At 43.3% G+C, this 25,317-nt stretch overlaps 1 protein-coding gene across 1 annotated transcript in view; it reads left to right on the top strand.

Annotated features, from left to right (window-relative positions):
- Svep1 (sushi, von Willebrand factor type A, EGF and pentraxin domain containing 1) overlaps positions 1–25,317 on the top strand; it is a 157,227-nt gene that overhangs the window by 119,188 nt on the left and 12,722 nt on the right. The window contains exons 37-42 of the mRNA XM_038347564.1: positions 7,474–8,146; positions 9,871–12,629; positions 14,311–14,536; positions 16,088–16,243; positions 22,221–22,284; positions 24,191–24,364. Coding sequence (XP_038203492.1) covers positions 7,474–8,146; positions 9,871–12,629; positions 14,311–14,536; positions 16,088–16,243; positions 22,221–22,284; positions 24,191–24,364 — 4,052 coding nt within the window. The remainder of the gene's footprint in view (positions 1–7,473; positions 8,147–9,870; positions 12,630–14,310; positions 14,537–16,087; positions 16,244–22,220; positions 22,285–24,190; positions 24,365–25,317) is intronic.

The following is a 25,317-nucleotide window of genomic DNA, read 5'->3' as shown; positions in this document are numbered from 1 at the left end:
CTCCTCCTGTTTATTCTCTCTGTATGCCAGCCCCACCTATCCCTCTCCTGCCTAGCTATTAGCTGTTCAGCTCTTTATTAGATCAGTCAGGCGTTTTAGACAAAGTAACACAGCTTCACAGAGTTAAACAAATGCAACATAAAAGAATGCATCATTAAGGAAATACTGCACAGCATAAATAAATGTGACACACCTTCAACTAATATTCCATAACAAGTACATGTTAACTTTTTGATATAATTAAATCAATTTATGAAAGAAATAAGATATGAAAGATTCTCCTGGGAGCCATTCTCAATATTCTTCTACTCTCCTCAAGGAAGCAATGCCTATTTTTCCATTATTACATACACATTTTGCATAGGCAACATATGCTTTTAATTTACCTGTTTATGTATATTTGTACATATTGTGTCGTTGAAGAAATAAGATTTAAATTTTCATTTTCACATAGAATGACTTCTCTCTTTAAACAGTTACCTTATCTTTAATTATGTACATTCGTGTATGTGAATAATAATCTTCTCTCTCAGATACACATTAGTGAGCGGAACTACTTTCTCACTGCTATAAACCATGCCCCGTAAGAACGTGTCATTTCTGGGCTGCTGAGATGGCTCAGTGGATAACGTGCTTCCTGTTCAGATCTCCAGCACCCGGGTGAAAGGCCAAGCAGTGTGGTGCATAGTGTAGAATAAGTCACAGTGCTGTGGAGGCAGAGGCAGCAGGTCCTGGAGGCTCCCTGGCCAGTCAGTCTAATCAAAACAGCAAGCTCCAGGCTTAGGAGAGAACTTGTCCTAAAAAATAAACTGCAAAGTCATGAGAAAGACACCTGATGTCCACACACACACACACACACACACACCCCTCATGTGCACACACATGTGCACAGGCACCATCTCTAAATTACCCACATCTCTACTGATAGTAGGCTAGTTTGTTCCCACTTTATTTGCTAATACAAACAGAGCTACATTGACCACTCCTGCGTGTTTCCCTGCACATGTAGAAACGGGATGGATATCCCTGGTCTAGACGTTCATGGGATTTTCATATTTTGAGCTTTGCAAGATAGTAATAAATAGCTAAAATAAAAAGCTACTTCGCCAGCCCGATTAAGGTGGAACTTACAAGCTCCTGCCAGCAGGTGGCGACAATGCCTTCAGGCAAGAAAACTTTGAGGTTCCGGCCATCGACAGCTATCTGGAATTTCAAATCTATTTTGGAAAGCGGGTGAGAACCAGCAAACCAGGAAGTTGGCTGTGGTATTGAGTCTCTAGAAATGTCAGGAAGCTGCACCCATAATACCTCAACAATGTGGCTATCCAAACAAAACTCACAAGAGAACAATACCGATAGTCATACTAAAACAGAAAGGGAATTCTCACAGGGCCCCACTCATAGACAAAGAATTATAGGTAATTAAAGAGTCCTGAATGAGGGAGAATTAGTCTTCCCTAGGGATGAGCCCCCTAATTGGCTATCTAACAAGTGGTCAGCTCTGAAATCATACCTACAAGTAACCCTTAATGGACTCAGCGGGTTGTATTTATATATCTATGCATATATAGATAACAATAATAATTATTAAAGAAAAGAAGATCATCAATTTGAGAGGGGATGAGGTGGGGGATATATAAAAGATTGGAAGGAGGAGAGAGAAAGGGGTAAATGATGTTATTATATTTTAATTTTAAAATGGTATTTTAAAATACTGAGACAGGAAAGTCTAAGAATGACATACGCGATGGGGGTGTCATACGATGCTTCAGTACATATGTACACAGTGTAAAGCTTCCACCAGGCTGAACATACCTCTCTTCTCAGCTATTGTCATCTCCTTAGAATGAAAACTTCGAAAACCCCTTCTTGTAGCGTATTGAAATGCAGGGTGCGCGGTTGCCATCTGCAATTTCATCTTTTACTCTGTGGACCTGTAACTTTGTGCCTTCTCACCAGCCTTCTCCTGCCTCCCAGCCTGTTCTTCCTGGTCTCTGACACCAGCATCTGGCTCTAAACTTTAACAATAGCTTTTTTTTTTTTTAAACCAGTATGTTGTTTTCTTCTAGTATCTCATTGCCCTATTCTGGCAGCTCCTCATGTGCGCTGAACTTTTCACCATGGGAAACACGCTCATCTACTGCCTAGTTCTAGATTAATTTGACGTACCCTAGAGTCATCCGAGAGGAGGCAGCCTCAATTGAGAAAATGCTTCCATAAGACTTCGCTGTGAGCAAGACTGTCAGGCATTTTCTTAATTAGCGACTGATAGGGGAGGGGCCAGCCCGTGGTGGGCGGCCGTGGTCCTAGGTTCTATAAAAAAGCAGGCTGAACAAACCCTATAGAGCAAGCTAGTAAGCAACACACTCCATGGCCTCTGCATCAGCTCCTGCCTCCAGGTTCCCTGCCCTGCTTGAGTTCCTGTCCTGACTTGCTTTGATGTTGAACAACGACATGGGAGTGTAAGCTGAATAAACCCTTTCCTTCCCAACTTGCTTTTGGTCATGGTGTTTCATTACAGCAAAGCAACCCTAAGACACCCATGGGTCTTGTCTTTTCAGATTCTCTCCTTACAGAAAGCAGGGTGGCTGTGTCTAAACAACCCCTCATGAGCTGACCCTGAATTCTTTTTTCTACCAACTACCCCAGGGCCCTCAGCTTCATAATTAATTTGTCAGTCGGAAAGGTTTTGCATACAAAGCGAGTCTTGTGAATTCTACTGTGAAATCCATATCTGCTACAGAATGATAATTAGCTGGGGCCTCATTTTTCTGCCCAGCATCTCTGAAGACACAGAGATGGATCAATTTTTTGAAGGTTCACCGTGTCAGCAAACCTCCTTCTAGGATGCGGATTCCTGCCAGACACTCGGGTTACAAATTCATTTTCAAGGCTGTGTTTCTCTTCCTCTCTGGTTCCTTTCTTTGTCTGATCCAAAAGCAACCACGGCGTTCATTGGCAAGCTTGCTTTTCTGGTTTCAATTTCTGCTTCTTGTCAGGAACAGGGAGATTTCCTTTCTGGATAGCTTAGCTATGCATTTAAAATGATATCTGTTGTATTTCATCAAGTATTATTGAGAGTGCATTTGCAGATCATGGGGTTGGTAGCCGGAACCAGGAATCCCCTCCCATCCTCTCTCTGTCATTTGCATTCTCTCTCCGGGGGTTTGTCTGGCACATCCCCTGCATCTTGTTACATTAAGAACAGCACCATTATATCCAAGCCATGACTTCTGTGTAACGTAACCTGTTTTTCTGCCTCCTTCCACATCCTGAGAGGCTCTCAGCCTCGTGAAAGTGGAATTTACTCCCTTCTGAGTCTCAAGTCTGCCTTCCCTCTGCCCTCCGTACTGTAGAAGTCACCCAGACCTCCGTACATCAAGAACACACACACAGTCTTCCCGGTGTCTCACTGCTGTTCTTTCTCTTCATTCTTTGAGAATTTCACACATCCACCCAGTGTCCTTTGACCGTATTCTTCCACTCCTCCCCATAACTCCTGCAGGATCCAAGCCTGCTCCCTAAACCCTCCTCCCAGCTTCATGGCCTCTGCTTTGCTTTCATTGATTACCACCCACTGAGTCCAATTTGTCCTGCCCATATATGTATGAATACAGAGCTGTCCCCTAAGGCACGGACTGCCTACTGGGGACCGCACCCTTAAAGAAAGCTGTCTCTCCTTCACTTAGCATCTGTCAGTAGCTCTTCAGCCAGGGATGGATGCTGGACTCTTGTCTGGTTGATTGCTTTTAACTTTTATACTGGTAATGAGCTTTGATAGAGTGTTTCCCTGAATCATGGGAGTAAAACACAGTCTCACATTTACAGTGAGGGGGCAAGAACTTCAAGAGGCCAGAGTAGAATACTGAATGCCAGGAAAGGAGAGGAGCAGGTGGCTTCCTCAGAGTCACCATTCCCAGTTTTATCTTTTACCCAAACATTTATCTTTCCTAAATTTTTTTATCAGCACCCAAATGCCAGCCTGAGGTGCTTCAGTTGTTTGGTCAAATATACGGGTGGCCATTTGTTTCTCATCTTTCTTCTCATCCTAGGTTGACATTCATTGGTGTGAAACTCAGAGGCATGGAAGGGTTAATGATGTCCCAGAAAACCTCACTGATTCTTCTCACATATAAGCTTCTAAATGTAATTATTGGCTCTATTAAGGCAACAGCTTTGATCTTCAATTGTTGTTATGAATTGAAACAAGATCAATTACTGATGCTTCTTCACGCTTTCTGTTTTTGCCATTAACCTGCAGTTGTTTAATAAGCTGCTTTCATCTTTTAGAAAGGAATCTGACGTCGCTCTCGGAGCTCACTCATAAAGCTCCCAGGGCCCATGCTAGCTAGTAAGATTCCTCTAGGCGTGTAAATCCAACTATTGAAAAATCGTATCTGAAAAGTATTCTGTTCATTTTCAAAGGACTCTTGTGTATTGCCGGGGTCCTAAGGCATCCTTGAGATACTGATAGGCCATCTTACCTGGAACCTAGTGTATGTGGATGATGTTTAATAAAAGTATAAAAGATTGTCCCCAAGACCTCTTGAAGAAAAATACAAAACTCTTTGTAACAAAGAGTTTAAGTGAGTATCCCTTCAATTCAGATTGACATTGATTCTAAGTTTTTCCTCACATTTCAGACTTAGCCCAGTTTCACATTTTCTCACTTTGGTAGCCAGCATTTAAAGGCCACGTTATCAGCCGTAAAATGTTTATCATCCTCCGAATGATCCCTCAGAAAGTAAGTGAATAAAGATATACCCTATGGCCCAAATGCACTTTTAAACTTCTAACAGAATTAAATAGCACAAGCGATTTGGCTTTCTTTGCTCAGTGACTGAGCTGCAGCTTATGGTCATTCCCCTGCTGTGTCATTTAGAATACATATCCTCCTTTATCGTTCTAAAGTCATTACATAAAAAAAATTATCTGTTTATCATTCGGCCTCACCTTCACTGAGCACACTGTCTGGAGGTATAAATCCCTGGAATGCTGGCACTTGGGAAATCACAAAGGCCTCAGGGACTTCATGTTAGGCACAAGGCAGGGGCCGAATATGTATCTTACAGCATTGCGCGGAGTAGGACTCAGCCTGCCTCGTCACTAGTGCAGCGTCTGTGCCCCAAGGAAGTGACTGGCCCAAAGCTGGCTGCCAAGAGTCATGCGTGAAGAAATCAGTGTTGCCTGGCATGCATAAAGAAAATCAAAGGCCTTAATCCAGATTTGGGGATGTTGAAGATTCTAAAAATGAGTTTGTTAAATTTATATATCTTAAAAATGTGTATTCTGTGGTTGTTTTTCTATTAGACAGGTGGTTTGCGGTGGGTTTTTTTTTTCCATTAAGAAAACTGGTGGAGAGTTATCAGGAGGTCAAGGGTCAGAGTCCCCACCAAGTGCTGCCAAATTACAAAACAGTTTTCATGTTCTCAAGAGGCTCTGTGGAATAAGGAAGATTCTAGAGACAGATGCTCCTGCCTCGGAGCGTCTAGAGCCAGGGACTAAAGAAACCCCTTTATGTGCAATGGATTCCTATAAATCAGGGCTGCCTGGGTCTGTGCACATGAACTTCAGTCAGTGGAGAGTGCCAGCCACATCAAAGGGCCGGGGACTGTGATGATGCAGGTTTCAAAGTGTGTGAATGATTCAAGTTGAGCTGTAAAACAAGAGGAGCCTCCGTAAGTCGACCTTCCACCCAGTCTATGTCCTGTGCAGGAGTGTCGGATCAGCAGGCCAGGCGTGATGGTTTTTCAATAATGAGAGGATGCTCTGAGCACACCGCTGTGGGTGCCTTCCTGGAACTGTTAAGAAAGATGACATCTAAACACCTGCTAAGTCCACATCTACTGACAAAGACCTGAGTTTTCCCCAAACTGTGGCCTGGAAAGGGCCTAAGTGGATACTTCACTCAGCTCTTGGAAGTACCTAGGAGTGTTTAGGTAGAAACCACTTCTGAACGTTGCGTGGTGCAGGATCCTAGGGAAGGTGGATTATAGTCTTCTGCAGATATGTCACTTCTGTTGAATTGTCCATCAGTCTCCTAGAGATACTATGAATATTTCTGGGGAAGATGATGGAATCCCAGGTTTTCTCTAATAAATTATTCTTTTTAGCATTAAAAGGGACCTCAGTGGACGATTTGATTACTGACAACTTAAGAATCTTTGCCGAAAGATGGGCTAAATACTTTGTACGGTGACAGATCTGTGTAGTGTCCATAGCTTGCCCCTACACATCGTCTTAACTCACTAGTCTGAAAGGAAGAAAAGCAAAGAGAGAAAGCAGCATTGGGGGGGGGGGAAGTATAAGTCTTGGAATCTAGTAGCCAAGGTCAGACCTGACATCTTCTGCAAGCAGCTGGGCTATTAGGCAAATGACTAGGCCTGTCTTCTTCACTGGAAGATGAACCCATCACAGTGTCTAATGGAGACTCAATTAGGTGCCTGGCTGTTTCCATTCCCTTACTCATTACTCGTATCAAAATGACAGACAGAGTGGGTGTTAGCTACCCCTTGACAGCTGTTGTCCAAAAGACTGAAAGCAAAGCGGAAAGCAAAATCCCTCGGATGCCGCTTCCCTAATACCACACAGCCTACTGGTGTGTTCCGTTTAATTGAGATAACCCTGGGGAGCATGCGTATCATCAATCTGTCATCAGATATAGGCAAATACCTGGTACATAAAGAAAGGCTGGGAGGTATTGGGCAAAATGGATCCATGCACTCATTGCATGGCGTAGCCATGTGCAGAACAAAGCTTTTTAACCCTAACCACATGAGCAGAGGTTCTGAAAACACAGAGCCTCCAATTATAATCACTGTTCTTAATTTAACTGAATGTAAGTGAGCAACTAGAAACTGTATCTAGGCTAAATATGACTTGTTGAAGCTTTTTGAAAACATGAGTATTAAAACCAACAGACTGAAGCTATCAATGCTACCAAGGCCTAGTATTGAATTGAGTCAAATATGACCAAAGCTTATTTCTCATTTTTATTTTTAAAAAAATGTAAAAATAGTCAGGGACTGGGGATCAGGCTCAGTTGATGAACTGAGGACCTGAATTTGATCCCTAGCACCCATGTGAAAAACAATGTGTGAGTGTGGTAGCATAGCCTGGGGATCACTGGGCCAGCCTAGCCCAAGCAGCAATCTTCAGGTCCCAACAACAACAACAAAAAACCCTCTCCAAGCATGCACACATGTACAACTGCGTACACACGCGCGCACACACACACACACGCACACATCTGTAACAACCATTAGTTTCTTAAATAGCAAAAGTCTTAACTCTGATTCCTTTCTGATCAAGTATTAAAATCATTTGACCAATAAGCTCATTATTTAAATGCTAAATATTGTTTTTAAAAACAAATAATAAAAGCAAAGTTAGTTTTTGGAAGATTTAAAAAAGCGAAGACGAAATGCCTTTTCTCAATTCTACACTGAGTTTTCTTTCTCCTCCATCCCATAGCTTTACCCTTGCTGGTCCTGACACCATCATATGCTTAGCCAATGGCAAGTGGAATTCAAGTAACCCCCAGTGCCTGGCTGTCTCCTGCGATGAGCCCCCCACTGTGGACCACGCCTCTCCAGAGACTGCTCACCGGCTCTTCGGAGACACTGCTTTCTACTACTGTGCCGATGGTTATAGCCTGGCAGACAATTCCCAGCTCATCTGCAATGCCCAGGGGAAATGGGTTCCCCCCGAGGGCCAGGCTGTGCCCCGCTGTATAGCCCACTTCTGTGAAAAACCCCCATCTGTTTCCTACAGCATCTTGGAATCCGTGAGCAAAGCCAAATTTGCAGTGGGCTCAGTAGTGAGCTTTAAGTGCCTGGAGGGTTTTGTGCTGAACACCTCAGCCAAGATCGAATGCCTGAGAGGCGGAGAGTGGAACCCTTCTCCCTTGTCAGTCCAGTGCATCCCCGTGCGCTGCGGAGAGCCTCCAAGCATCGTGAATGGTTACGCGAGCGGGGCGAACTACAGTTTTGGGGCTGTGGTGGCCTATAGCTGCCACAAGGGGTTCTATATCAAAGGGGAGAAGAAGAGCACCTGTGAAGCCACGGGACAGTGGAGTAGACCCATGCCCACCTGCCACCCTGTATCCTGTAGTGAACCACCTAAGGTTGAGAACGGCTTTCTGGAGGTAAGAGACTTAACTACCAACCAAATGATCCATAACTTTCATCACTCATAGGGCCATCTACAGTGGCTAACCCAGTATTTAGAAGTACAGGCAGTGAACACAGTTTTAAATTTATTCATTCTTATTTTATATACATCGGTGTTTTGCCATGGGTGTTGGGTCCCCTGGAATTGGAGTTACAGGCAGTTGTGAGCTGCCGTGTGGTGGCTGGGAATTGAGCCCAAGTCCTCTGGAAGAGCAGCTAGTGCTCTTAAGCACTGGGCCATCTCTCCAGCCCCGGCAGTCAACAGTTTGATTGCTGAAGCAGAAGTAACTAAAATCTATACATGGCATGTATTGAATAAAAATGAATCAAGATAATTGTGAAACCTAAACAATATATATATCTTTTAATTTTTTTATTTTATGTGCACACATGTTTGCCTGAGTATATGACTTGCATCATGTGTGTCTTGCATCATGTGTGTCCCTGGTGTCTAAGGCAACCAGAAAAGGGCAACAGATTCCGTGGGACTAGAGTTATAGACAGTTGTGAGTCCCCACGTGAGTCCTGAGAACTCAATCCTAGTTCTCTGGAAGGGTAGCCAGTGCTCTTAATCACTATAAGCCTTTCCTCCAGCTTCCTCAATATACATTTTTCTGCATTATAATAACCTACAGATATCCCAAGGCCTTTGTAGCCATAAATTAGTTTTAAACATGAAGTTAAAGACAACTGTAATAAAATTTTGCTTTTATGTAATTTGTCACCTACATGAAACTCAGAGATATTTATTGTCATTCTGATTTTTAAATGGAATGTGAGGTGCTGTTCTTACATTGCCCTTTTGAAATACCCAAAGGTGATTTCACCATGATGAACAAATTGTTCAGCATGATACAGATATGACCTGCTTCCACGCTAATGTGTCTTCCCAGTGTGTCAGGAAGATAAGAGCAAGGGCTGTAGCGGTATCTCGGGGGAAAGTGTGTTCTGCTCAAGGAGCGTGTAAGCTTGGTCTCCAAAGCCCAGCATAAGAAAAGCCAGGCACTGCACACCTGTAACCCCAGTGCTGGCCAGGCAGATATGGGGTCTCCAGGGCTCACTGGCTTACCTGGCAAGCAGTAGTTAAAGACTGTCTCGAAGAATAAAGAAAGAAAAGCAAGGTGGATGGCATTAAAGAAAGGACACGTGAGGTTGACTCCTGGACTCTATACACATGAGGCCACATATACCAAGAGAGAAAAACAGGAAAGGGAAGGGGAGGATAGTCTAGTCTTCCAAGTCAAAGGCCATGGTGCCATTTTAAAATAGGCAAAATCTTGAGCGAAGCCATTTTAAAGCATCTATGTATACTTTTTATTTTTATCTTACCAAGCCCTCTATGTATTCTGCTGCTATTGCTCTTCAACTCATCCACCTGAATAGATAGATTGCTGATTGTCTCTCCTTTGGGTTCAACTCATCAACCTGTATAGATAGATCGCGGATCTTCTTTCCATTGGGTTCCATAAGAATTTCTCCAGAGGAAATTACTAGATCTTCCACGTTCTACTTCCACATTTTGTTTCCTAGAAAACGTAGGGCTGACCTGTCGTAAACAGCATAAATCTTTACTCACGGACGTCCTGATGAATTCCTTGTGGATGTGGGCTTTTGAGTTCTGTTTGGCTAGCAATGTACTCCGTCTGTTGGCTCGCCTGTTCTGTGGGTTGTACTGACTTTTTCTCTCCATGTTGTTCAGCACGCCACGGGCAGGACCTTTGAGAGCGAAGCCAGGTTCCAGTGCAATCCAGGCTATAAGGCAGCTGGGAGTCCTGTGTTTGTCTGCCAAGCCAATCGCCACTGGCACAGTGAGGCCCCTCTGTCCTGCACCCCTCTCAACTGTGGGAAACCCCCTCCCATCCAGAATGGCTTCATGAAAGGAGAAAGCTTTGACTTGGGGTCCAAGGTTCAGTTCTTCTGTAATGAGGGATATGAGCTTGTTGGGGATAATTCTTGGACTTGCCAGAAATCTGGCAAATGGAGTAAGAAGCCAAGCCCAAAATGTGTCCCCACCAAGTGCCCAGAGCCTCCCCTCTTGGAAAACCAGCTCGTATTAAAGGAATTAGCTTCCGAGGTGGGCGTGATGACCATTTCCTGTAAAGAGGGGTATGCCTTGCAAGGCCCCTCCGTCCTGAAGTGCATGCCATCCGGGCAGTGGAATGGTTCCTTTCCCGTTTGTAAGATGGTCTTTTGCCCCTCGCCTCCCTTGATTCCCTTCAGCCTCCCTGCTTCTGGCGCTCTTCACTTTGGAAATGCTGTCAAGTACTCGTGTGTCGATGGGTTTTTCTTAAAAGGAGATCCAACCATCCTCTGCCAGGCTGACGGCACCTGGAGTTCTCCGTTGCCCGAATGTGTCCCGGTAGAATGCCCCCAACCGGAGGAGCTCCTCAACGGCATCATTCACGTGCAAGGGCTTGCCTATCTCAGCACCACGCTCTACACCTGCAAACCAGGCTTCGAGTTAGTAGGCAATGCCACCACCCTCTGTGGGGAAAATGGCCAGTGGCTTGGAGGAAAACCAGTGTGCAAACCCGTTGAATGCCCGGAGCCCAAAGAGATTTTAAATGGCCAATTCTCTTACACAAGCTTCCAGTATGGACAAACCATCATATACTTTTGTGACCGAGGCTTCCGGCTCGAAGGTCCCAAAGCCCTGACCTGCTTAGAGACAGGTGACTGGGATGTGGATGCCCCCTCTTGCCTTGCCATCCACTGTAGTGACCCACAGCCCATCGAAAATGGTTTCGTAGAAGGTGCGGATTACAGATATGGCGCCATGATTATCTATAGCTGCTTCCCTGGGTTTCAGGTGGTTGGTCACGCCATGCAGACCTGTGAAGAGTCGGGATGGTCCAGCTCCAGCCCAACGTGTGTACCCATAGACTGTGGTCTCCCTCCTCACATAGACTTTGGAGACTGTACGAAAGTCAAAGACGGCCAGGAATATTTCGATCAAGAAGATGACATGATGGAAGTCCCATATCTGACTCCCCGCCCCCAGCAGTTGAAAGCAACAGCTAAAACCCCTGCTGCGCATGCGTCCCACTTTCTCTACGGCACGATGGTTTCCTACAGCTGCGACCCCGGCTATGAGCTGCTGGGAAACCCCGTGCTGATCTGCCAGGAAGATGGAACGTGGAATGGGAGTGCTCCCTCTTGCATTTCGATCGAGTGTGATTTGCCCGTTGCTCCCGAAAACGGCTTTTTGCATTTCACACAGACGACCATGGGCAGCGCTGTGCAATATAGCTGCAAGCCGGGCCACGTTTTAGAAGGCTCCCAGTTAAGGCTTTGCCTGCAGAATAAGAAGTGGAGCGGTGCCGCACCGCGCTGTGAAGCTGTTTCATGCAGCAAGCCAAACCCACTCAGGAACGGACTCGTCAAAGGAAGCGACTACTCATACCTGGCTGTGTTGCGCTATGAATGTGACCCTGGCTATGTGCTCAATGGAACTGAGACGAGAATATGCCGGGAAAATAAAGACTGGGATGGGCACGAGCCCACGTGTGTTCCTGTGGATTGTGGCTCACCCCTAGTCCCCAACAATGGCCAAGTGAAGGGAGAGTTCACGTTCCAAAAGGAGGTCACGTACTCTTGCAGTGAAGGGTTCATCCTGGAAGGAGCCAGGAGCCGTGTCTGTCTCACCAATGGGAGTTGGAGTGGTTCCACTCCCAGCTGCACGCCTGTCAGATGTACTGCCCCACCGCAGGTGGCAAATGGGGTGACAGATGGCCTAGACTATGGGTTCAAAAAGGAAGTAGCATTCCACTGTCTAGAGGGCTATGTGTTACACGGGGCTCCTAAACTTACCTGCCAGGCAGATGGGACTTGGGATGCAGAGATTCCCGTCTGTAAACCAGCGACCTGTGGTCCTCCCGACAATCTTCCCCAGGGCTTCCCTAATGGCTTTTCCTTTTATCACGGAGGTCACATACAGTATCAGTGCTTTCCTGGTTTTAAGCTCCATGGAAACCCATCAAGAAGATGCCTCGCCAATGGTTCCTGGAGCGGCAGCTCACCTTCCTGCCTACCGTGCAGGTGTTCCAAGCCCCTCATTCAGCACGGAACGGTCAATGCAACCGATGTGACCTGTGGAAAGACAGTCCAGATTGAGTGCTTCCGAGGCTTCAGGCTCCTTGGGCTTTCTGAAATCACCTGTGATGCCGATGGCCAGTGGTCTGGCTTCCCACTCTGTGAGCATGCTGACTGTGGTTCTCTCCCAGCCATACCCAACGCAGTCGTCAGCGAGAGTAGCCCTTTGGAGGACAACGTGGTGACCTACAGCTGCAGGTCTGGCTACATCATGCAAGGCAGTTCAAATCTGATCTGTACAGAGAAAGGGACATGGAGCCAGCCTTACCCAGCCTGTGAGCCCCTGTCCTGTGGACCCCCACCGCCTGTTGCCAACGCAGTGACAACAGGAGAGACATACACCTACGAAAGCAAAGTGAAACTCAGGTAAGACCGTGGGTGGCTATACAATGTGCAAGGAGTGTAGGTAGGATTATAAAATGAAGTGAGGGATCAACATGGAGCTGTTTGGGAGAGACCCTCCATCCCTGGACTTCCCTCCAAAGCTCAAAGTGTTTAACATTTGACTTAAATATTCGGGGTCATGTAGAAATCCATTAACTGTGAAAATAAATGTATGCCATTTCCAGACTATGGTTTCTAACATAATCCTCACGGTGTTCATGAAATCACAAGATCCCCTAACTAGCTTCATTCATTTTTTAAATCTATGAGCAATTTGAATTAAAGAGACTACCCAGCCTGTACTACTTAAACTAAGTATATGTTGCTCCAATAATGGAAACTCTCCTGTCTGGATAGGATTATTAAATATTCAAATGAAGGGTGTAAAAATTTGGAATGAATCTGCTAATTTTTATTGGAGTAAGTAAGCATCACATTCAAATCATCTCAACTGTCTCAAGTCTTTGTTTACGATCCTGGTGAACCGTGTCCTATCTTCCAGGCATTTACACCTCAGATCTGATCGATAATTTAGCCCCTCTTCTGGAATAATCCACTATGAACATTTTAGCCTGCCTCCCTGATCCCTAACTGTAGTAAAAAGTAGACTCTGTGGAAGGCTGGCGTGTGAGGAAGCCGGACAGTGGCAGAGGCCTGCACACAGAACGGAATAACAAAGGGCCACGCCTGGACTTTGAAGTGTATCTTAAGACTTCCGTGCAAATGTTGATGCATTAGGCATTTTGAGAGCCACAGTGTCACCTGCTCGTCAGGATTCTCCTGCGGTTTTTTCATTGGTGTGTGATGATGACACCGAGTAGTAGATCTTTACTTAGTTCCTACTAATCGGGTTGTTCCAATTGTATAGGACTCTGTCTCCTACCTAGCCTGGTAATATTCAGAATTTAAAAGGTGTTCTCCAATGATTACTATGAAGTGATTAAATGGTCTGATTTAAAAGGAAGCATGTGATAGTGGTAGGAGCATGGGTTCTAGAACACTCCCTTGTAGAGGTCATAATCTTACCACATCCCACACAAACTACGAAGTTATGTGGCTTCAGGAAAGGTACCTAATCCCTCTGGTGCCAACCTCATCAATGCCAAATGGCAATCAAGGTCCTAATGGCACCTGCTAATGACATGGACATGAGAACTGGATATTATACAGAACCATTTGCTGCATAAGAATGCACACTTTTAAGTCACGGGGGCTTTAGAGCCGATTTGACTTGAGTTTGAACTAGACAATAGCTGTGGCAATGCTTAATGATCAAGCTTAGAAGTACCTAGTCCAGGCACCTTATAGTAAACCATAAACACTGTTATATTCCTACCAGTACCTAAGAACTGGCAGTAATTGGACTTCTCTATAATTTCTTGAACTGGTGACTGTTTTAGAATGAATGGATAAATAAACTAACTTCAGCCACATCAAAGACAACTTTGCTCTTGGGTCATCTTGAATGCAGATCACTAAGAATTAATCTGGGTGTCGTTATATTAATGATTTTGTGTAGTGATGTTATACATCTGACCTTTGAGCTAGTTTTAAGGTTTCTCATAAAATGTCTCCTGAGCCTTGCGACAGCTCCTTCAATCTGAGCATACGTCAGGCACAGCGTGCTACCTTCTGCAGGTTCATTTTCTCGTCTGCATTGCAGGTGTCTGGAAGGGTACGTGATAGATACAGACACAGATACGTTCACCTGCGAGCAAGATGGCCATTGGTTCCCTGAAAGAATCTCCTGCAGTCCTAGAAAATGCCCCGTGCCATCAAACACAACACGCATGCGTGTTCACGGAGACGACTTCCGGGTGAATAAACAAGTTTTTGTGTCCTGCATAGAAGGGTTTACCTACGAAGGAGCCGACTCGTCAACGTGCCAGGTAAGATACTGCCTCTGAGCAGGGCTAAGTCTAACTGTGACGTCTGTAGCTATGAACAAGGGCACTCCGTGCTGGCCAAGAAAGAAAAACAAATGCCACAAGTTTCATTCCCATCCAGAGGATTGAGAAGCTTCTTAGAAATAGAAGGTGGAGCTGGGGCGATGTCTCAGTGGTTAAGAGCACAGACTATTCCTCCGGAGGACCTCGGTTTGGTTCACAACACCCACATGGTAGCTTGCAACTGTCTGCAACTATAGGTCAGGGGATCTGATGCCCATGTGCACAAATAATCGTGCAGGCAAAACACCCGCACGTGCAATTAAAATTTTTAACAAAAAGGAAAAGAGAAATACAGCATGTTTTTCCTCTTAATATTTCCAGCTTTAAACTTAAAAAGAGCCAATGTTAGGGAAAATATTAAAAACAAACAAGCAAACAAAAAACACCTATAATGAAATATTCATAGCAATCGGTGGTGGTCTCAGTGAAAGGCCCGAAAACTGCACAAGCAGACAGGAAACTGTAGTCAAATCCTGCCTCCACAAATTATTGTTTGTTTACTTTAGAAAAATCACATGAGCCCAGAATGGTGGCCCATTGTATAAACATTAGCACTCAGGAGGCAGAGGCAAGAGGATCACCAGACCTGTCTGGGCTGTGTATCAAGACTATGAGGTTATAGGGTTGGGGAAAGGATATAGCTCTGTTGCTAGAATGTTCGCCCAGCATGCCTGAGGCCCCGGGTATTCTCTTCATAACACACAAAACTGAGTATGGTGATGCCCACCCATGATGCAGCATATAGGAAGGAGACCTGAGGAGCAGATGTTGCAGAGGGAGTTTGAGGACAGTTTGGACTGCAAGATGGGGGAGGAGGAATCTATACTTCAGGTTTCCTTATTGGAAGACAAGTGTGTAAAATAACACTTACCTTATATAACTGTTGTGCAAAACCACACTGGTGATGGAGGAAACGCCTGACTTCTGCGAACTTTGATCTTTCAAAAGTCATCGGCCAGTTTGTGCACACAGACACTCTTGGGCATAAAGTTTGCGGTTAGTTTACCATGAAGTGCTTTCTGTGCATAGTTGGATAGCTTGCGAACTGTAACACCTTGTTAAAGATGTGAATTGCCCCACAGATAGCAGGCCTTCCTAGCAGAGCCCCTTCTCCTAGCCTCCACATCAAGACTGTAAAATGAATCCCTCGGCTTCCCCTCATTTGCTGAAGTTAGGCGGGGGGGCTGGACGGGAAGGTCTACATAACACAGGCATGCCCTTTCCCCCAGCGTGTGGGTTAGATGGCCGTCACTCAGATTTGGAGTTTCCTCAATTCATCCTCCTTCAGGTTGCTTATCTGTAAGTCTGTGCTCATCAAAAGGATAAAATTATTTCATGTCTATAATGGGCTTTGAAGAACTACAGATAGATAACCAGCAACAAAATTCAGGGAAGCCTCTGACTCTCACTTTGGGGCGAGTCTGCCATATAAATAGAACACTCACGTATGAATTCCTAAATATGACATACAATTTGTGGTCTCTTCTTCAGCCCAATGGCACATGGGAGCCACCGTTTTCTGATGAATCCTGCACCCCAGTTTTGTGTGGGCACCCTGAAAGTCCAGAGCATGGCTCGGTGGTTGGCAGTCTATACAGCTTTGGAAGCACTGTCGCTTACCAGTGTGATTCTGGCTATGAATTAGAGGTACAGTAACAAAATTACTCAGCAAAAGTTAATGCACTATTCTGATATGCTTAGGATTCTTCTTAATATTTGAATAAGTTCATTTTACCAACATGGTTCCGAAAACATCCTGTTATATATTTGTTCTTTTATTCTCTTAACACTTTTTGGAAAAATAGTTAAGAAGACTTAGAAATTTTAAGCACACAAAAAAACATGAGCCAGGTGTGGTGACCCACACCAGTGATCTCGGTTACTCAGAGGCAGAGACAGGAGGGTGACAAGTTCAAGGCCTGCCTGACAACCTCAAGGCTGTCACACACACACAAAAAAAAATTAATTAATTAATTTTTTAAAAAGGCATAAAAGAAAGGGCAGGTGTGGTTCAGGGGCAGGGTGTTTATCTAACATCTCCAGGGGACTGATTCAGTCTGAGTTCAAAGAACAAATTGGGGCTGAAGAGATGGCTCACCTCATAGGGTTGGGAGTTAGGCTCCCAGCACCCACATCAGGCAGCTCCCAACTGGTCCCACAATGCGTCACTATAGCACAGCCCCAACAAGGGGGTGCTTGAGTGAAGCCAGGCCTTGACCAACAGCGAGCACACAAGCACTGGCAAGCTCTTACGAGAGATCAGGTTCCCCTGTGACATGTCTAGCCCGAAACTCCTCGGACCTTGCCTAAGAAAACCCAACTTTGTCCTTAAGTGACTCCCGACTGCAGTATTCTAGTCCCGTGGGCAGCACCTGCGTCTCCCTATTAGCTGCAACGGGAGCACTGAGGTTGGTTTCTCTGATTATTATCTCGCCATCCACGCTGTCTAGGAGGGCTGGTGTCAGCCACAAGAGATTGTCATCTGGCTTTTCAGGAATCTCTTAGTGTTTGCAATGGTGTGTAAGGACAGGCTCCCTGACGCATTCATTACCAGTCGGCTGTTAATGTGTGTGGTGCGGCCCTTTGTTGTTGTTGTTGTTGTTTTGGTTTTGTGTGTGTGTGTGTGTGTGTGTGTGTGTGTGTGTAATCAAAGAGTTGTCATAAGAAAGGGCCATAAAAACTGGAGCCAGATTGCTGTGGTTCTTAGTTTATTTCTTCAAAGGATAAAAAAATTAAACACGTCTCTGCCAACCCTAAAATGGCTCCCTTAATTAAGATATATACTTCCCTGTTCCCATATCCACCCTTCCTATATCCCAACCATCCCATTCCCCCAAGCTCTCAAGGACAATGGCACTGGATTTTGATCCTACTACATATACTGGCTTTTGGGGGGGGGGGGCTAGTCTGTTTGGATGCTCACCTTCCTAGACCTGGATGGAGGGGGGAGGACCTTGGACTTCCCACAGGGCAAGGAACCCTTACTGTGCTTCGGACAGGAGAGGGAGGGGGAGTGGAGGGGGGTAGGGGGAGGTAAATGGGAGGCGGGGAGGAGGCAGAAATTTTTAATAAAAAAAAACAATAAAAAAAAGAAAACATGGAAAAAAATAATATGTTTCTAGAGAATCATTAAGATCTTGCAAATCCAAAGAGAAAAAAGTGTCAATACAAAGAAAATACAGACTAAATTGGCAAAATATCTTCTCAATAAATGCTGATTGGCTCTGGATGTCTCAGTCCTTGGAAATAAAATGTACTTGGGACACACAAGCATGTTTAGCACAAATAAAATGCAATAGAGAAAAAAATTAAACATGAAAAGGAGGACGGCAACCTAATAATACATTGTGACCGGAGAATTTTCCTGGTTTTGAAACTGGAGCATTCCCTACCTGGGATTCCTGATCTTGAAATTTCTTAACGCTTTTGGAAACAAAATATACCACAAATTCATGAAATTTGAAGAAGTTGGTAATTTAACTTAAAATGTCGGGGTAAACAGCCTGCCGTTAACTACAAAGCTGAAAGTTTATTAATAACTGCTCTCATTCCAACCAATCATTAAAATCACCTGAGAGTATTTTCAAAAAGATTTATGCCCAGTTACTTGGAGAAATAACAGGATGGGTCTATAGCGAGAGATGGACAAGACTTCCTGGAAACCCTCATCACCTGAAATAGTGGGAACCTGGAAGGGGCTGGAGAGAGAGCTCAGCAGTTAAAAGCAGCAGCTGCTCTTTCAGAGGACCTGGGTGCAATTCCCAGAACCCAGAGGGTGACTCACAGCCGTCTGTAGCTCCAGTCCCAGAGACTCTACCGCCCTTTTCTAGTCTCTGGGCACTGCACACACATGGTGCTCAGACATATGTGCAAGCCAAACACCCACACACATAAAATAAGTCAGTGATCCTTTAAAGGAAACATGGTGCCTACTAGAGGAAGTTTGTGCAGCAATACAGGTGATCATCCCAACCCAGTGACATGCGTCAAACTGCACAAACAGATAGGAGACTCTTAACGATACTGACACACAGTGACCTGGGACTATCAGCAGATGCTGCTGTGCAAACCAGTGTTGAGAACACACAACTGAAGAGGAAGGATTGGCTTCTTGAAGAAGACTGCAGACACAGATAACCAGATGTCAAGTGAAGACCAGAATTTGCAATCCCTATGAACTGCTGGATTTTGGCTTTGATTAACTGTGTCTATTGATGTCACGCCCACAAACTGGAGATAGTAGCCATTTAGGTCTCTGGATGGACACAGCTCATATGTGTCGATGACTTGCTCCCTTCCAGGAAGAAAATGAACTTGGTCTTATCAAGTTCTCAGTCTGCTAAGTAGTATCGGTGACATCATGTAAGACAGGCAGCAGAGGTGTGTCTGGGACCATCAACAGAACAGATGACAGGACCTCCAGACCGGAAACCCATACATGGACATGGAAGAACAGGGGAAACAGAGAAGGAACCCAGAGGTTTAGGAAGGCATAGTTCTTAAAAATATATGATGTTATTATTATTATTTATTGTAGTCATGGTGTTCTGTAGAGGAGTGCTGGTTAGTTTTTTGTCAGCTTGACACAAGATAGGGTCACCAGGAAAGACGGAACTCCAGCTGAGAAAAATGCCTCCGTCAGCTTAGCCTATACAACTGTCTGGCATGTTCTTGACTAATGATAGATGTTGAAGAGCCCCAACCTTCTCTGGGTAGCATCACCTGGACAGGTAGTCCTGGGTTTTCTAAGAAAGCAGACTAGACAAGCCATGGGAGCAAGCCAGTAAGTGGCATTCCTCCATGGTCTCTGCATCAGTTCCTAATTTTAGGTTCCTGCCTTTTGGTTCCCGCCCTGACTTCTCATCATGAACTCTAAGCTGTATACTGAAATAACCCGTTCCCCCTACAAGTTACTTTTGGTCATGGGGTTTATCACAGGCCTAGAAAGCAAGCTAGGTCAATTATTTTGCATTTTTATCCAGCATCCGGCCCCCAAAGCTGGTGGATGGGAGAGTGGCTCCAGATCAGTCCCAGCAGACTTCTGGGACAGACTGTCTGCTCTGCTGAGGGATCTGAAGGACCCCGGGGCACTGACCTGCTCACCCTCAGCTTGTTGACGCGCACAGTACAGTAAGCTTCCTGGCTTCCTTGGCTGGGATGGCTGCAGGGAATGACAGTGGCAAGCACCATTCTCTCTGCATTGTCCCAAGTCTCTGCGGAGTGATTATCATCATCCACTCCCAGGATTCAAATTGCTACCCAAAGCAGGCAAAGCAATCAAGATACCCAATATAAATTATATTGCGTTCTTTTACTGTGTAAAATGGCCCTGTTAGTGTGAGGCAAATAGCTTTTTGTGAGCTATTTGAATCTCAAAAAAAAAATTACCATGCCTGAAGAAATAAATTAGGAAAAATATATTTAAAGTCAACTAAAGGATAAATCAAAATAAACAACTGGCGACTGGATTGATTATTTTAAAAATCACCACCAGCGAATAATAAAATGGACATTAAGGCTCTAAGGCGATATACAAGAATCTGTGTAAGTTGATTGGAAACTTAGATTCAACACGGGAGAAGTGTGCTACTAGTTCTAAAACTCACACTTAAGAAAAAGCAAGGCAGGGAAAGGGAAAGTAAAAGGGAAAGAAAAGGAAAAACTGCATGATAAACATTGCCAGTTCCTAAGGAGGAAATGAGCGGATACTGTGTGCTTTTTAAAGTTAATGGTTACTGATAATTTATTTGAATTTATATTAGAATAAAAAGTGACACAGTCAAACAGAAGGTTTATCATTCGAATCACTAGAGGAAGAGAACAGCTTAAGGACTCTGGGAAACGGCAGAGCTGTTGACTAAGACGCTTGGCTGCAGTGTGTCTCTGTGCCTGGTTAGGGAGCTAAGGAGGCAGGCAGCCACCTAGTTCTTTTAAATTATTCAAAGAGGCACACAAGTTAGAAAAGTCTTTTTCTATCTACAGAAAAAGCACAAGGGTTAAAATTTGTCTTTGGATGAATAATTGTGGAAGCGTTATTTTTCTTTTATATGTTTTCAGCTTTTCTACAATGAATGAATGCTACTACTTTATTAAGAAGATAATAAAATATGCTTCTAAAAAGCAGTGAAACCTATGGAACCAGAGTTGTTTTTTTTAGTTTTGTTCTGTCTTGGAAAGGCCAGATAAGACCATCTCACTAAAGTCAATAGGATCTTTGCAAGTGAAGACTTCTCAATAATTAAACTCACGACTCAAGAAAAAAAAGACCTCCAAGGAAGACAAAAAGGATCAGTTGATCAGGATAAAAACAAGAGTAAAGGATTAGCACTTCCTAGCTGGAGATGGCTCAGCTGTTCCTCCAGAGGACCCATGTTAAGTTCACAGCACCTGAGTCAGCCGACCCCTAACCTCCTGTAACTCCAACTCCGGGTGGTCCATCACTCTCTTCTGGCCACTCTCAGCATCCATAGACACGTGGCATGCACTGAAGCGCACATAAGCATAGATAAGGTTAGAAAACTAACAGGTGACAAAATCCATGTGCTGAAGTCCACACTTAGAGAGACACGCCTAAAAACTTACCAAGGAGGGAGAGATGGTTCAAGAGTGCACACTGCACAACCATGCGGACCTGAGTCTGAAAAACTGAAACTCTCATTAAAAAGCAGATGTGGGCATGCCTGTAACCCCAGTGATGTGGGTGGATGGATGGATAGATAGATAGATAGATAGATAGATAGATAGATAGATAGATAGACGAGAGAGAGAGAGAGAGAGAGAGAGAGAGAGAGAGAGAGAGAGAGAGAGCGCTAGTATCTGGCCATTTCTGCACAATATATACCACACATAGAGGGGCAGACAGAGATAGAGAAACAGAGAGAGAGAAAAAATATTAAAATGTCCTTTTATATGTAATGTTATAAGCCTTTAATTAGTAATTTTTTCATTGTTGATTAGGGACCTAATATAAGTTAGGAATACAGATGGTTCTGGTAAGAGAGAACAGAAAAACAGTATCTACAGAAATTATACTCAGGAATCAAAGAACAGTCCCATAGATACATAGCCCTGAAAGATACAGGATATTGAAAAATTCAGATAATTACAAATTATTGTTCAAGAAGGTGATATTGCAGAAGGCAGAGAAGTAAAATTTAGACTTTACCCAGATTTATTTAAAAAGTTAAATATATTGGCCTTCAATACATTTAAGTGTAACAGATAAGTCTCATCATTGAAATTTGGATGGGGACTCATGCTTTGTTTTATTATCAAGTATTGAAAAGATAAATGCAATTCAAAATAGTTTTAAACGTACTGAACAAATTCATCCTGACATTTCTGACCCATTCTTTGTGAGTCTTTGGTATGGATTATAATTAGCTGTCACTTAAAATAGAAGATAATGTTAACTCTGTCTTCATCACGTGATTCTGCCAGGGAAGAATTTTTGGTGAAATTGTTTTTGAGAGTCTCAACTTTACAGTACATTCATTTAATAGATTCATTCGGCATTTCAGTACTAAGTCACTGAAGGCCACAGTTAAGATGGCTTCACAGTCCCTTATGTCTCTCTATTATGAAACTGGGATCCTGTTCATGACCCTTCTCTGCTGCTCCACAGGGAAACAGGGAACGAGTCTGCCAGGAGAACGGACAGTGGAGTGGGCAGGTGCCAGTGTGCAGAGGTGAGTTAAGTGGCCCCTAAGGGTCCCAGAAATAGTACCAAGGACACAAGATAACAGTGTGTCTCCATTTTCTTGATATATCCATTTTGTGCCTTAATAAATAAAATAAACACATAAACTACAAGAGGACACTTAATAGCTTTTGCTCAAGGGCCCCAGCCAATTAAGGGCCAGAGATTAACTGGAATATGGCATAAGATTGCTTCAGCAACAACACATGGTTTGCTTAGAAACATTTTTATTTGCACTTTTGTGGTATTTTCTCCAAAAGTAGATATAAAATGAAGGCCTAGAACTGTTGCTTGTATATAAAATAACTGGCCCTTAATGACATTATTTTTAAATGGTGCTGGGACATCAGTCAAATAGAGAGCCATGATTGAGCAAGGTGTTGCAGAAACTCAATTTCTGAGAGTAGCCGAGCTTCTCCAGCAGTGTGTGGCTTCATCCACGCCCACCATTTCTTCCCTCTGTTTCAGCCGTATGTGCAGAGGTAGAAGAGGAAAATTAACTCTGTGTCTTTAAGAACCTTAAGTCTGTAAGTGAATATTATATGATTGTGATTTAATGAAGAAAATGGCATTTCTTAGTTCTCAAAAACTTGGGTAAACATTATAATGAAAACATTTTTAAAAATTCAGTAATATCTCAAGTCACAAAAATACATTTGTTTCTAACTTGGGGCAGTCCTTAATAACGTTTTGTATTTTAAATTATCCCAGTTTGTTTCTCTTCAGGTATATTTTATTAATATCTGAATTAAATCACATATATCAAAATATAGTGTAGTAGCAAACGTTCTCTATTTACACATCACTTAATTTTTTGCATTTTATATTTCATTATGCATGGAATTTACACGAATGCATTTTATACAAGTTTATACCGTGTGTTGAACTTGTATATCCCAACCCCAGTAGCATGCTATCCAAACTGTTCGTGTTCAAAAAGAGTTTGTATGTATAGGACATAGGAGTGGAAACAAAGAGGAATCCCACATATCTGTCAACGAACATCTCCAAGGTGTTAATGAGTGATCATTTTTAAGTTATTAGTCATACAAATTTCAGGAAATCAGACAAGATAAATCAGGAAAATATTTTTAAGGTCACCACTCAGAATAAAACCTCTTGATATTTGCTGTTATATGCTTTTTTAGGTATATTCAAAGCCACAAATACTTGTGGGGATGGAAGTATAGATAGAGAGAATCCGACCCATAAATCCTCACATAACTTAAGAAATTAGTATAGTCTTGATCAAGTTTTTTTAGCTTTTCTGAGACTCTCTTTTAAGTATTATTCAGCTCATCTCAGAATTGCTGCTGGATTTGAGAGGAAAAAATATATAGTACTCAGTCAAATTTCGATTTCAGATGAAAAATAATTTGAATATAAATATGTACCACATGATATTTAAGAAGTATTTATGCTAAAAAAGATACGTTGTTTATAGGACAATCACATTTATCTGAGAATTCTGTGTTTTTATCTGCTCTTACAAACCAAGTGTTATAAAACATAATAGTAAAACTGGTGTCATATAGGAAGTTCACAGCCATAACATCCCTTTATTTCATGCAAATGCTCATCTAAACCACTACTACATCCATCACTAGTAGCAAAATACATAAAGACAAATGAACTACATAGGACTACATAGCAATCTTCACATGGAGCATGTGGTAATACAACAGAAATATACAGTATGTTTTTTCTATATCAATAAATATTATTGTGTTTAATTCGTAAGTAGGCATGTGTGTGTGTGCATGTGGTGGATATGTGTGTATATATATATTTCATATTACACACACACACTACAAAAATAGCTTCAGCAAATATAGTAAGAGAAGCAAAGGAGATATGGGGAAACATTTAATGCAAGGCTTTATTCTTCCCTTTAGAGAACAGGTGTGAGGCTCCAGCTGAGTTTCTGAACGGCGAGGCTGTCCTGGAAAACACCACATCTGGACCTAGCCTGCTGTTTTCCTGCCACAGAGGCTACACTCTGGAAGGGTCCCCTGAGACTCACTGCACTGAAAATGGAACTTGGAGTCACCTGATTCCCCTCTGCAAACGTGTGTGTTGAGTTTAAGAGCTGTTTTAATCACATTTGGCTTCATAGTTAGCTTCCCACGTATCTTAAACGAAGGGGAAACAGTAGTAGGTGAGATTGGTCCAGGGAAGGCCACCTGTGGTCAGTAAGCCCAATTTTATGGGATATTATAAAACTCTACTTGTATTATGTGATAACAGCTTTCTAAGAATCAGCTTTTATCAGATTCCTTGGCTGGTTATAAACTCAGGCATTCAGAAAAAATACAAATTAGCGAAGGTATTTTGAAATGAAGATACTGTGAATTCTATTGACAGGAAGAAAGGAGGTAAAGAAAATATGGTTAAAGTCTGATGTTAATTTAAAACATATAAATGTGGTAAATAAAGATAATTTGACCACCTCAATGAAAACAAATGAAGTATAACTTGAGAAGGCTTCTGGCTATCGTCGTGTACAATGGAGCCTTTAGAATTAAGATGAGCCCTACCTCAGTGTGACTTCTTTTATACCCACTTAAAATAAAAAAAAAAAATTGAAATAGCTTGAAGCCTGTGTCAATGTGGGGCATACACAGGCCTGAACAAAGCTGGGCACTGACATCACTTCCTGTGGGTCCCTCAGAACCATGGGAACTTCCTGTTATCATCAGGCCCACAAACACAAACGTGAAGGTCTATCATTTTGTTCCTCACAGAACGGGTCTGAAGTCAGGCTAACCTCACACAGCAATGTCAGATGACTCTCTACATCCATCTTTTCTGAAGGATGTTCAGCAAAAGAAAGGAGTTCAACAGAATTTATCGCGCTGTTGACATTCATCAAATATTGAGGGAATACTCAGCGTGGTCCTTGATTTCTTATATGCCTTACCTTTAATCTGCACACATAATTTCACGTGGGGTGAGGCAAATCTGTGCTTAATGTTTGCAGTTCTGAATTGTTAAGCTTTCGCTGAGCATGGTGAGTTGAGTC

The sequence above is a fragment of the Arvicola amphibius genome, chromosome 11 (assembly GCF_903992535.2).
Source record: "Arvicola amphibius chromosome 11, mArvAmp1.2, whole genome shotgun sequence".
Classification (NCBI taxonomy): Eukaryota; Metazoa; Chordata; class Mammalia; order Rodentia; family Cricetidae; genus Arvicola; species Arvicola amphibius.
The sequence above is the reverse complement of the archived record's forward strand: the minus strand, read 5'-3'. Positions and strand labels throughout refer to the sequence as shown.